Source organism: Acanthopagrus latus, chromosome 6 (assembly GCF_904848185.1).
Source record: "Acanthopagrus latus isolate v.2019 chromosome 6, fAcaLat1.1, whole genome shotgun sequence".
Taxonomy (NCBI): domain Eukaryota; kingdom Metazoa; phylum Chordata; class Actinopteri; order Spariformes; family Sparidae; genus Acanthopagrus; species Acanthopagrus latus.
Window position 1 is genome coordinate 11,894,767 of NC_051044.1, and position 13,671 is coordinate 11,908,437.

The window sequence follows — 13,671 nt, forward strand, 5'->3', positions numbered from 1 at the left end:
CTTTTCTGGGCAGGAAAAGAAAACACAACGGTAAAAAAGGGAAACAACATACCGAGGTCTTAAAAATTGTATCTGTGGCAATATAAAGGGACTCAAGTCCCTCATAAACTGTACTGTGTTAAGGATTTCCCTGGCAGAAAAAATCTAAATGTCTAGAGAAAATATAACACGTATAACTCTTTCTATATACTGCTTCTCATCAATGTCCCTTTTATATAAGAGGTTATATCACAAGGTCACTGACATGTTCAGTTAATCCTTGGGCATACTGTTTGTGTGTGTGTGTGTGTGTGTGTGTGTGTGTGTGTGTGTGTGTGTGTGTGTGTGTGTGTGTGTGTGTGTGAGACAGCTGGTACGTGACAATGCAGATCTTCGCTGTGAGCTTCCAAAGCTGGAGAAACGTCTTCGATCTACAGCTGAGCGAGTTAAGGCGCTGGAGGGTGCACTGAAGGAGGCGAAGGAGGGAGCCATGAAGGACCGCCACCGCTACCAGCAGGAAGTGGAGCGCATCAAAGATGTGATGAGGGCTCGCAATCCGTTCCGCCGGCCCCATGCTGCACAGATAGGTAACACATGCACCTCGTTCACAGATTGGGCTTGTTTCAAAAAAACAAATGATCTGCCGCCAGCGGGGATCTACAAGCTGCATTACATGGCTGCACGTGTCATTTGAACAAGAGCTGCGTAATCGGATAAAGTGCTGGAAACAAAGCAGGGTCTAGTAATCTGTAGGTAGGCAGTGATCCATCGCATCCATCCGTTAGCATTTGATCTGTGGGTATTAACATGCAATATACCAATGTTTTTTTGTTGCGTTCATGTTCAGGACATTGATTGCTTTCTCATAATTCAGTGCACAATCAAATCATATACACAACTGTTGTCTACAAGCTCCTCCCTTCCGTTTTATACATAATGTTTTTTTTAAAGTACTTCTCAAAACAGTCGATGTGGCACTTCAGTAATTTAATGTGCAGCACACCACCTTCAAAAAGCCCCAGTTCATTTCTCCAAATCAGGCAAATTCATTAACCAGTGAATCTTAATTTATCCTCCTTGTTTACTAAGTAAAGGACAGTACGCGTCTCAGAAAAATGTGCTGACATGAGTCTACTGAAATTCAGTTATTTTATTACGTATAAATGTAAGTATCACCGTTAAAATTAAGTCACTGACCCCCAGCTTAAACACCCCCAGAATATAAACAATAAGGTCGCAGTAACGTTAAAGGGAAGATCTTGAATAAAGAAAACTGTCTCAACACACTAAGATTTATTTAAAAGGCTCCTAAGGAGTGAACTGATTGTGAAATTTCAGTCTGATGGCAAGACCGGTGTTTAAAATAACAATTTGTTCCTGATAGTCGATGCCAATAGTGATGGAGAAGAATTTTCATTAGAAAGGAATCAGAGACCTTCTTGCAATGGGATTACCCCAGTCCATCAAAATGACTACATTATTAGATAAGATCACAGTAATTTTCGACCTTTGCTTCTCTCAACTGGATGAAAACAGTACTAACTGCACTGAAGTGGACAGGAATGATTGGAACTGGGATACAATGATCTGCAGCTTATAAGAAAGGTGGGCCAGGGTTGTAATGTAGGGTGCAAATGCCTCCTTTCCTATTTTCTACCTCCTTAGTTACAGCACCTTTGCAGACACACTGAAAACATTACCAGCTGATGAATCCAAAGTTGCTAATAACTAGATTCAAAATCCTTTAGCTCAGTACAATTTTTCTTATAATCTTTTTTTTTATAACTGCTTCAACAGCTTCTTTTTCCTGCTATTCAACTACCTATTTAATTATAAGAATTTTTCAGTACAAAGCCTTGTACAAGCATATGGCAGGGATGACACGAGCCAACAGCTCCTGAATGTGTCAGCACAACAGTGGTGTCACATATCAGATGGAGCACAACAGGGCGAGTATACAGCCAATATATTGGTGCGTAGGAACTTTTGTGGAAATTAAAACCATGTAAAATGTATATCCTCTCCATCATTTCACAGTTAAGGCTGCACACGTTAACACACTCGTCTGTCCGGCCACACCATTTCATCTGCTTCCTGGCCAGCGTTTGTCCTCGCATTTCACCGTGACAAAAATGGTGCAGCCGTCTCTTTCTCTCACGTCTCTGCAGTGTGATTTCCTCACAGGAAACATCTATGGTTGAATTTGTTTTTCCCTCATGCTTCATCATCTGTCATCTCCTTCCCTCCTGTTACCAGAACAGCACATATCCCTACACCTCCTCCTCACGCATGACCGAGCTGTGAGACAGGTTTCCAGCTTTAATCTTATTCCTTATTCAAGAGCTAAAAATACCGAAGTCTGTTTCATCACTGTGGAAAACGTAGACACGTTTTAGGGCAACATATGTTTGATACCATCAGTTGTGGCTATATTTATAAGCAGAACAAAAAGCTTCAAATTATGAAACATATACAGTGAATAAATAGCCAACATATATATATACTCAGACTGATGATTGGCACACATATTTCTCATGTGCGGATTTACAAAATGAGCTCCCTCTTCTGAGAGAAATACATTTTATTGGAAAAGCAGTCTAATCCATTTTCATCACCAAGACTCACTTCATCACCGTGCCAAAAGGAGATAATTGCACTTACACATTCAAATTCTGTGTGAAAGAAATGGAAGACGCATATGCCGCTGTGAGAGAATGAGCTATTGATTCAGAAGTGCCTCTAGAATAATGATTTTCATTTTGAGGATCAGACAAAAGCACCAGAGAATATCTGGGATATTGTGGTGTACATTAAAGTCCAGGCAGATATCACATTCAGTCGTCCCCTTTTTTGTAATTAGACTAATATGCTCTTAATTGTATTGTTTTAAGTAAGAAGAAAAAAATGTCTTTGGGGAAGTAACAGAACTGTTCCTTGTCGTCTCAGCTGTCTGGAGAGGCGAGCCTGAGTCTGTGTTTTGATTGACAGCGGCTGACAGGCTGCCAGAGTGCCTGAGTTATGCTGTAGGGGACGAGACACAAAGTAAACAAACTTACATTGTAGCCTGTGTATCATAGGCAGACAGTGTGTAGTGAGTCACCAGCATATTAATCATAGTTTCTCAAAGTGCAGCTCTGTGGGGCCAGTCACGGCCCTCAGGAACATATTCTTGACATGAAATGCCTGTGTTATAGATAGTGTTAACTTTCAGTCCTCAGTATACAAGCGTACCCACAGACATCTGTCTACCGGTTGCATGGCAACTAGTGGCACCTTACTAGTGTTGCTGGAATTACATTTTGTCACGAGTGCCAGTGCTGTTAGCCAAACTTAGTGTTTTCGGCGTACAGCTTGGCAGCTTAATGTGGAAGTGAAATGGAAACGCCACCGTGAAACAAACAACGTTTTGTTAAAGAGGCTCTGTGGAAACTTATGTGTTGTCCTGGAGGCTGGTCGTTTGTTTTTATTTTAGCAGATTCCATTTCTTAACTTAACGATACATGCTGTTGCACTGACACAAGTTACTCGGAAACAGGCATTAAGTCACACATCCTTTGGGCTGTCCTGAGATCTTCACGTCTTATTTTTCACATCACATTAGAATCTGCTCACATATGGCCAATAAAAAGGAGATAAATGCTTGTAAATCACTACAAATTGTGAATACGAGTCGTTTTTAAGGAGAAAGAGATCTTTCAAGAAAATCAATCAGTTGCAAATCCTGTGTCAAATTTGCGGGATTACCTGAGCAGCCCATAATCATATGCTGGCCCCCTAAATTGTCATTTTGTCATGAGCCCCTGGTCCAAAAGCGCTTATCAGTGCACTTTTCAGTGAGTGTTTGTTTGGTCGGTCAATAAGCCGTGGTGCAGGACAAGACGTGTGAATATGTTCAGCTGCAGGAACTTTCCTCACGGACGACGAACCTTCGGAGGAACTCTGTGTGTTTCCACCACAGGGACCAAGTTGTTAAATAATGCTGGGGTTTTGTAAGGCTGGATAAACCAGCTAGAGCAAGCTAAAAGCGTCCAACCGAAACCCCCCCCCCCCCCCGACGCAATATGGTTTCTGATTTTTCTGTCAGGAGAACAGAGGACAAGTCATTTACAGAGCAGATGTTTGTGTGATATGTTTGTGCTTTAGTCATAGTAAAATTGTGTTATTTTGTACTAAAGTCAGTTTAGCACTATCAATTGGGGGGCAAAATATATGTTTGTCTTCTCTGGATGAATAGATCAGTCAATAGATCAATACTGTTCCTGTCTCACTTTCAGCCAAGCCCATCCGTCCCGGTCACTACCCGATGTGCTCTCCCACCAACCCCTTCTTCATCCGAGGCTTCAGCGATCACCCCGTTGCCTTCTGCAAAGCCAGTTTCCACAACAGCAACGACCAGGAAGCAGCTGCTCCTGCTGCTCCTGCATCTCCTCCTCCTGCACCTCCTGCCGCTCCTGCTGCTCCTGCAACACCAGAGAGTGAGCCCAGGCTACCCGAGACTGACTCCAACCAGAACAGCCCCACCAAACACCACGACTCCAAAAGCTCACACGACAACGACACTCCGGACAACATGTGAGTAAAACCCAGTTACATCATCGAGTAGTTGACTGCAGGTGATACCGTACGGAGAAGTATGACCATCTAATCTTAACTCAAGGTCATCTTATTAGCTTTTTTCTTGTGCTTCCAACCACATCTCCCATTCTTCATCTTTGAGATTGTAGAGTGACAGACTAATCTTGACTCAAGGTCTGCTTACTAGCTTCTTCGGGTGTTTTCAACCATATCTCCCATTCTTGATCTCCGAGACAGTGGGATGATGAACAGCTTTCAACCCAGCCTCCACTTACTAGCTTTTTCTATTGCTTTCTTCCAAATTTCTAAACATTAAAGTAGTAGTATAAGAATATAATCTCAACTCAACGCCACAAGCTTTTTCTGGTGTTTTTTTTTACCCACATCTCAAATTCTTGACTTTTGGAAATAATAGTTTGACAAGAAATAATCATGACTCAAGGTCCAGTTGCTCGCTTTTGCTGGAGGTTTCAATTGACTGCAGTAGTCACGATGAGGACCTGCCCATGACCACTTTAAAAGGCAGTTCAGTGCAGTTGCTAAGCGGATTTCCGAGGTCAATAAGAAGGTTTCATGCGCAGAGCAAATTTGAGTCTTACCTCAACTGTATCTGTAAATAATCAGTGTTCTGAATTAAAGTACACTGATTTTTAAAAGCTTAAACAGCCAAGCATTTTAAAGTTCAGTGTGCCTGAACAAGCATTGTGTTTTAAGCACTGATTTATTATTTTGTGGCTGTGTGAGCCTCCGGGTACAATAACGCTTTCCATTTGGTTTACCACAATTTTGTTTTGTTTTGTTTATCTCTACGTCGGCTTAAAGATCGAGATTTAAAAACACAAATCCCACAGGTACATTTACATAAACATCTCTCTCTCTCTCTGCCATTCGCAGGCTTCCAGCTGAAGCGCCGAGCCAAGCGGCCATGAACACTGCAGAGATGCTCGATTCAGAAAATGGTGAGCCCCGTTCTGACGCCACCTGTTAAAATAATGAGAAATATTATGATCGAGATCAGCGGGGATAAATTCACTTCTCATTATCATCATTTTTTTTTTTTTTTTTTTAGTGGCTGCCATTATGCAATCGTGGCAGCCATTATGTTTGAATGTTGTTTTATGTAGTCTTATAGAGGGGCGGCTGTTAAACCAGTTTAGAGTGATTGTCCTGCTGCTATGATAACAATTTTGCTGGCTGTTTCTTTTGCATTTTTTTTTTCTTCTTGTAATGGGTTCGTAGTCAGCAGTCTTAACTGTAATACTGAGGCACTGATGAGCGAGGAGGAAGGTTTCAGCACAGGTCAACAGTCTTTGGATAAAGTGTCTGTATATTTACAAGACGCAGCCTATCATTTTAAAACATCACTGTGGGAATTGTCTTAGTTATTACGGGATAATGCAGCTACTCAAGTCTTTGTGCATCTCTGTGTTCGTGTGTGGGAGTGTGTGTCTGCTCCCATCAGCAGCAGAGCCTGGAGGAGATAGATTAGGCCTGCTGCCCCATTACTCAGCCAGACAGATAGCCAACCGGACAGGCACACCTCAGCCTGTGACCAAGCGATGACAGTTGTAGAGTTGTGTAACAACACCACACCTCTTTGATTCTCAGCGAGTATCAATAAACGTCTGAAAAGGTGTTAGAGGCAATATATCAATCTGCTGTGATGGCACCTGCCTTTTATTAAATACCACTGATGCTGTGCAGTGAACCTTTTACACAATTCAATCCAGCTGGTTCCCCATGATGCAGGTGCAGAGGGGAATTCAACCCTGCAAACATTAAAGGGAAAATCACTGATATGAAAATACTCTAAACGCTCAATACTGACAGCAGATCAAATGGGATTTGTAAATACTTGATGGGTTCATGTGCAAAAACAGTTATCTCCATTTTAAATGTATTTTCCCAAATAATGATGCTGTTTTTTTATATTGTATAAATTATTTTTTTTAATTTTTTTATTTTTTTATTTTATTTTATTTATTTATTCATTTATTTATTTATTTTGTACTTTTCCTATAATTTGTTTTTTTTATCTGTGTTGTCATAGGATTATCAGTCAATCTGGTGTTTTAAGAATGTTTTTAATCTACCGATGCGTCAGAGTAGTTAGAGAGTCGGAAACAAGATAGGTGCTAGAGGCAATATATCTGCTTTGACACCTGCCTTTTATTAAATATCACTGATGCCATGCAGTGAAACTTTAAAGGCGGGTTTTATTTTCAAACAATGAGGGAGAAACACTGATACTGTATTTGTCTCTTTTCGTTAAAATACTTGATACTGACAGCAGTTTATATGAGATTTGAGATTGAAGAATTCATTTACAAAACACCTACAACTGTTTTGATTTATTTGACAAAATTTTTGTTTTTACTGTACATCAAATCATGATGCTGATTTTTTTTTTATTATCCCGATTTTTTTTTTTATTTTTTTTTTTACTTTTCCTGAATCTAGTTTTTTTATCGTTGTCAAGGGAAACACATAAAACTGGTTACGGTTTATGAATGTTAATGGAGACCTCTCGTGTTTTTTCATCTTTTTCCTTTTCTTCACTGTTTTATATTTGTTCTGGTGCATGTAAAAAATCTTGAAAGTTCAAAGGTCAAAGTCCACATCCACAGAAGCTCCTCTCTCCCACACTAAAGACCGTTCCTGAAAAACCTCGTCCATAGTCCCACCTTTTATTCGGTGACTTTGTGACATCACATTATGTTGCCATATCTCACATTTACATAACTAATGCCTTGCAGCTAGTTTGGCACCTGAGAATTGATTGAGCACAGCTGCTCTGTTGTTGTTCGTGTTGTTGAGTCAGGCGCGTGTGAGCTGACCAATCAGAACAGACTGGGTATTTTGGAGGGGGGGGCTTAAAGAGACAGGAGTTAAAAAGAGAGTGTTTCTGACAGAGTTGGCAGGGCTACAGTGCTGGACAGTGTGAGGAAAGTTTGAGTAACTCAAAATAAAATTATGAACTATAAAATGAGCATAATCTATCTGCTTTAAGAATGGATTTGATCTATTTCTGCAAATGATCTCTTAATTTGCGCTGTTGAGAATGGAATAAGTTAGACTTATTTAATTCCACTTGATTTAGTTTTTTTATGTTGATGTTTGTTGATGTTTTATTTAGTACATTGCCCCCCAGAACATATGGCATTTTGGAATTAAAGTACTTATATATTCTGAAGTCAAACTTGGAGGAAAATTTCCTTCTGGTGTGTCACTACTACTTTTCACCCAGGGATATAATTCTACTCAGTGTCATGAATTTCAATAAGAGCTTATGGCGAAGTGTGAATCTGAAAGCCAAGAAGCTCTGCGAAGCTCACATGTACCCCAAATGTTTGACTTTTTCCATCGTTTCAGTCTGTTGAGGTGAAGCCTTGACAGCTCCTGTTAGGATAAGATTTTTTACTATCTGTCACAGCCGTTTCTTTTAAAAGAGATTAAATTGAAAAACAGCCTCGTAATCCAGTCAAACGTGAGGTCACTGATAGCAGCCATCTCATCAAGATGAAGTAAAATGTCTGACATGAATCACAAAGAATAAACGCACATAGTCAAATGCTGGAGAAACAGCTGAAACTTTGTTTGATATGCATGTGTGTCAATATGTTGTGGTGCATATAAGAGTGAATATTTTGTGAGATAAATCCTTGTCAGAGTAGTTTAGGAAAAGCATCGACCTATTAGACTTGTAGTTACACTGGAGCTGCTGGGATTATGAGGACTTTGACATCAGCACTCACCATTGAAATATCTGGAACATGAGATAGTTATGAGCACTTAATGTGGCTCCATAGAATGTAATTTTGATCCAGGTGCTACAAGAAGAGCCATCTGTAAGGTCCCTTTTGTCCATGTAAGGGGCTGTTCTGCAGCACTAATGGTCTACCTGTAAGAATGAAAGGAAGCTTTCTGAGTGGAAGATTACTCGGATTACTTTTAAAGCTGCATATCTGTGTTATTCACTCTACTGGACGTACTGTAATGGCGAGAGAAGTAAAACCTGTCCGCATCAGAAAAATGGCTGTTCAAACACTGTTTGTTCAAACAGTATTAAATCACCCATGTTTACATTTACCTGACAAGCAACCTCCTGCTTGCATTCAAATAAAAACCTCTCCAGAATAACAACAACATTTGATTAAACGCCGTGAAATTACCTGTGTATATGTGTAGCAGCATATTTTTCTCCACCGCTGTGAACGCTCTTTGGGCGGAGGTGTTGGATCTTTACAAAGGGTGCAAAGTTGTTTTCTTTTTAACCCTCATCACCATCTTTGTCTAAGCTTAATCTGCCGTAGTTTAACCTTGATCTGACGACCATGAACTCGATCTTTCCCTTGACCAAGTAGATTCGGCTGCAGATAAAATGCACGTATGGGTCATTTTGAAATGCACAGAAAAACACCGTGTTCGGTCATTTACATTTAAGGACCTGTTGTCTGAGAACTGACACATTATGCAGCTGCTTGTTCCAAAGCCATCTATCTCTAATGGCTTTGTGCTGTTTCAGTTAAACCCATATATGTCTGTGACAAACCCACTTCTCCCCTAATTGACACGTCACCAACCCCTCTGTGTGCACTGTGCACCTGCCTGCCACCTCATGCACCTCTTTCTGTCCACAGGAAACACCACAGATATCAATGACAACAGGTAAGAGCAGCGCACTGTCTTTGCTTAATGCACAACACCTGCTGCTGTTTGCTGTCTCAGTAGAAAAACCTCTAACAACAGCTGAAATCAGTGTCTGAAATATTTACTTTTACTAGCTGTCATGTTCAGAATTAATGGCAGAGTTCGAAGTAGTTAACTTAATGCGTCTAGTGTGTTTGATGATAGTCAGTTACGGACAAATGGCATGTTAATGCAATTGGCTCTGACGCATGCACTGATCCCTGCTGTGTTTTAAGAACAATTACTCTAACGTCACTGATTTGCTTTCCATCACTGCTGCGTCTCTCTGCTCCACCGCTGCCCCCTTGTTGCTGTGACTGCCACTGCTGCTGCTGCCGCTGCCGCTGCTGGGGATGAATCTGGTGACGGTGCTGTGGCCGCCTTTAACGCTGGTGTGTTTGGTAGCATGTGTCTGAATGTGAATTCTGTGTCCAGAACTGACGTATGTGACAATCAGGACCCAGCCAAACTCTACAGCCTGCAGCCGGAGGCTTCAGCCAGCTAATAGTCCTGAGCAGGTAAGAGCACAGAGAAACAGAGAAACAGAGCAGCTCTGCAGCCGATTTGTTTCACAACACGGGCTTGTGAATCATGGATGAAAATCAAGTCATTAAAAGTGCAAATCTCACAAGTAACCAAGCAACCAAATGCTCACAAACATATCCGCAATAGGTTTGGCACACACAGAAGAATTCACCTGATCTGCTCTGTGAGTGCTACGTATTACAGAAAGCATAAAGAATAGACTCCCTGAAAAACCAGAGTTGACATGAGCAGCAAGCAGCAATCAACTGCCAATTTTCAGTTGATGTGCATTCATTAATAATTAAAATGTAATGGGAATCTGAACATTTCCGATCAAATCAAACACTGTGCCCTTTGAGCAAAGTCTCACTTCATTTAACTGTGATTTTGAAGCTTTTTCCAGTTAGAAATGCTTTAAAATGCACTTCAGCACGACAGCAAGTACTCACTTAGTCTCTTAAAAATAGTTTTAAGAGGATTGGTAACACTGAATGATACCAAACCAGGTTAAAATTCTATATTATTCATAAGGGGGCTGCTCCTTATCTGAATCGAGGATCCTCCCTTGAGGCAAAAACTGCTTTGTGATTCTGGGCCACATGAATGAAGATTAGCTTGATACATGAATTTACATTATTTACGTTCATTTACATTAAGAACCTTTGACCACAGCCTCATTTCACAAAAGTGCAATGTGCAATCTCGGTTTACACAACGATCACAAATGTGTGTTGTGTCTCACATGTAATTGTGGTTTGCAAATTGCAGAGACATTTGCAAGTCCTGCAGGGCTCTCGCGTCGGGCGCACGCACACCATTTGTTTTGATTACTGACACGTGTCAAGATTAACAGGAGAGGGAATAGAACAGCTTGCATGTTGAAGCGGGCCCCTGGGCGTTATATTAAATGGACCAGCTAATCATTGCTAACAATATCAAATGAAATGCAGGAGGAACATTGAAGCAGGATTTATTGATCATTTTTATACCTTGTGTTTTTAGTATAGTCCATTTTGCAGCAATTAATCAATCCATTATGTATTATTAGGGTAGATATATTGGGCTGGTAGCAGACGCTGTCTTTTGAAATGTCACTACGACTTTAGAGATCACGGGGTCTCAGCTCTTGGGTGTTATGTCGAGTGTACAGCAGAAATCCTGCCATCTGCCAGCATGAAGAGACTGACTACTTTTTTTTCTTTTTTTCTTTGGGCATCCCGTACTAAAAATACCGACAAAAACAGCCAACAAACAGCAGCTGTCTCAGATCATCAGGGTAAAAGATTAAACATAATAAAAACATTGCTCGGAGAAAGACCCAGGAGAAAAAGGTGGATTAAATAATCACCGGCTCTGTTTCTTTTTAATTTCATCCCACTGCTTTTGCTGCCACAGGATTTGTTCGGTTGCCTTTTTTCAACAGGGACACAGAGCTGGTGCCGAAATTTGATTTAAAACTACTTCAGGTAAAACTAGTAATGTGTAAACTCTATAAATCAGTAAACCTGCAGACTGAGGACTATAAAACGTAAGATTATAAGATTAACTCTCACTTTTCAAGCTCTACAAACTGGCATGAAGATTTCCGCAGAGTAAATATACATTTTGCACGGTGCCGGTGAATTTTACATCCTATGAAGTCTAAATCTGGCCCCGGAGCGCTCCATGCAGTTTCCAAAGAAAAGTAAGTCTCAGCGAAGACACCAGAAATAAAATGACTCGCGACATGTTCCTCCTGGCAGTGTTAGCATGACTCACTGGCTGAGGTGCCCTCTTTCCTGCCATCTTTCGCTCCCTCCGTGTTTTTTTTCTCTCAAATGCATCTGTCGATCTTACTTTCTGTTTCTCTGCCTTTCTCCCTCTCTCTCTCCAGGCAGACGTTTCTTCTGAGGCCTCCTCTGTAAAATCTGCATGCAGCTGATCTCTGTCCTCCCAGCTTAGCTTTCCTCTCCCATCCTCACCTGCTGTAAACAGACTTCTATCTCTCCCTTGTTCCCCTTTTTTCCTCCCCCTGCTTGGTCCTCTTCAACGCCCTTCTCCTTCCTGTGCAATGATGTGGGGTGTATGTGGGTATCACTAGGATCCATGGCAAGCACTGCATCTCAAATTCCTGGTCTGGCAGCTTACAGCCATATTGCTGCACACTCCCCCAAGATCTGGAAAAAAAAAAAGAAAAAAACCCCAAAAGGGACCACAAATAAAGGCGGTGAAGAGAAGGTGCAGTGCTGTCGGTAACCACTAGGGTGTGCTGTTTGTCTCAATGAGAGAATCACAGTGGACCAAAAAAAAAACAAACAGTACATTCAATCTTTAACATTGTTGTTATTGTTAAACGTGTATGGATCTGAAAAAAAGTGAAACAACATGAAAAACATGTGAACCTCAAGCCCACTTTACTAATATTTATACATCTGACTGTGCATGTCGATTTTTGAATGTTGGTCTTCAGCTTTTCTCTGAAAAATAAACAAAAGAGGAAGAGAGTGAGGGAGGCAACATTATCAGGAAAAGTCTCAGTCTGAACACCGGCGCAGCAGAAGCACTGTGGGTCAACGCAAATGGGAGATTCAGTCTTAAAAATGTGCTGTGTTCAAGGGATAATAAAGCTTTCTTCACAGTTTTTGTTATTGATATCAAATCTCATGAAAAGACCAAAACCAACAACACGGTCATCAGTTTGATGCTGGAACTGGCCTGACTCAGAAATCTCAGGACACTGTAATCTTTGGCAGACTTTTCTAAAACCAGAGTAAATAGTGGATTTATCTGGACTGTTTTCAGCCGTGGATAAATACACTTTTTTCTGCTCTGGTTAGTTTTTAGGATGGTGTATTCATGGTGATGAGGAATAATCTCAACCAGTGCAGCAGTGTGACTCAGAGATGGGTTTCTGGAAACAATGGAAGCTGTTGGCACAGAGGAAATAGCCACTTGCAGTCGGGGTTAATTTGGGCCTTGTCATGTAATTAAAAAACTATGCTGAGAGTTACCACCCAGTTTTGTTGCAATCAGCAGGCACACTGCTTCTGCGTCCTCTGCTGTCTGTCTGACACGCTCACCCACACAGGCAGGGGAAAGGGCCGATGTGATGCATTCAAGCGCACCTCGTAAACTCAGCAATCCGTCCATGAATGAACAGGAAAAGTTTATATTTTTTCTGTTATCATTTCTTGAATACATGCACCTACATCTGTCATTTTTCTTGTTCTTCCACTACTTCATTTAAAAGAAAGAAGATGCTAAAATCACAGATGTGTGAGTCATTGTGACTTGGGCTCGAGTCCTAAATCCCAAGAGTCTCAAGAATCTGCTCAGTTTGACTTGCTTGAAACTTGGACCAAATGAGTTTGGAGTCACATGGCTGTAAAATCATAAGAATGTCCCATTTATCCCAGTGACAGATTGTATTATCTTATTTGTGTTAATCTTAATAAATTGTTATTAGCAAACTCAACCATATTCTTTTTTCAAAATTTTACATGATTAAGCCCAGTTGGACCCCTGCTTGTAATGTTTCTTACAGGATCAGTTCATTGCTGGTTTTTGTCTTTTCATGGAAATTGTTTACAATAAGAAAAATACAGCTAATCATCAGACTTCTCCTTTTACTAAACTGTTTCAATCCAAACTGAAAGCAACATTCAGACTTATTATAAAAGGAATTTTTAGAAACTGTGCCAGTAGTCATAGTAACCATATAGTCCATGATGATTTGATTCATGTGGGCTGCTGTTGCCACGCACAGTAGATAGACCAACACACACTTAACTAAACTACACATACACACAGCTGCTGTAGTCGAACCTGGCGGAGCCTTAATTTAGACACATTTGACCTTTTTTACTATGATCAAAGAGAGGTAAATTAAGTTTGTATATGCGGCACAGAATCCAACTCCTCAAG

General features: G+C 40.7%; 1 protein-coding gene across 2 annotated transcripts in view; it reads left to right on the forward strand.

Moving 5' to 3' along the window:
- The window catches only part of kif5ab (kinesin family member 5A, b), a 73,830-nt gene extending 60,439 nt beyond the window's left edge, over positions 1 to 13,391 (forward strand). The window contains exons 24-29 of one of the 2 annotated variants that reach the window (XM_037100709.1): positions 350 to 566; positions 4,254 to 4,551; positions 5,449 to 5,513; positions 9,195 to 9,222; positions 9,649 to 9,761; positions 11,642 to 13,391. In XM_037100709.1, coding sequence (XP_036956604.1) covers positions 350 to 566; positions 4,254 to 4,551; positions 5,449 to 5,513; positions 9,195 to 9,222; positions 9,649 to 9,748 — 708 coding nt within the window. In that variant the 3' untranslated portion in view covers positions 9,749 to 9,761; positions 11,642 to 13,391. The remainder of the gene's footprint in view (positions 1 to 349; positions 567 to 4,253; positions 4,552 to 5,448; positions 5,514 to 9,194; positions 9,223 to 9,648; positions 9,762 to 11,641) is intronic. The other variant, XM_037100710.1, reaches the window with a different exon arrangement.
- The last annotated feature ends 280 nt before the right edge of the window (positions 13,392 to 13,671 follow it).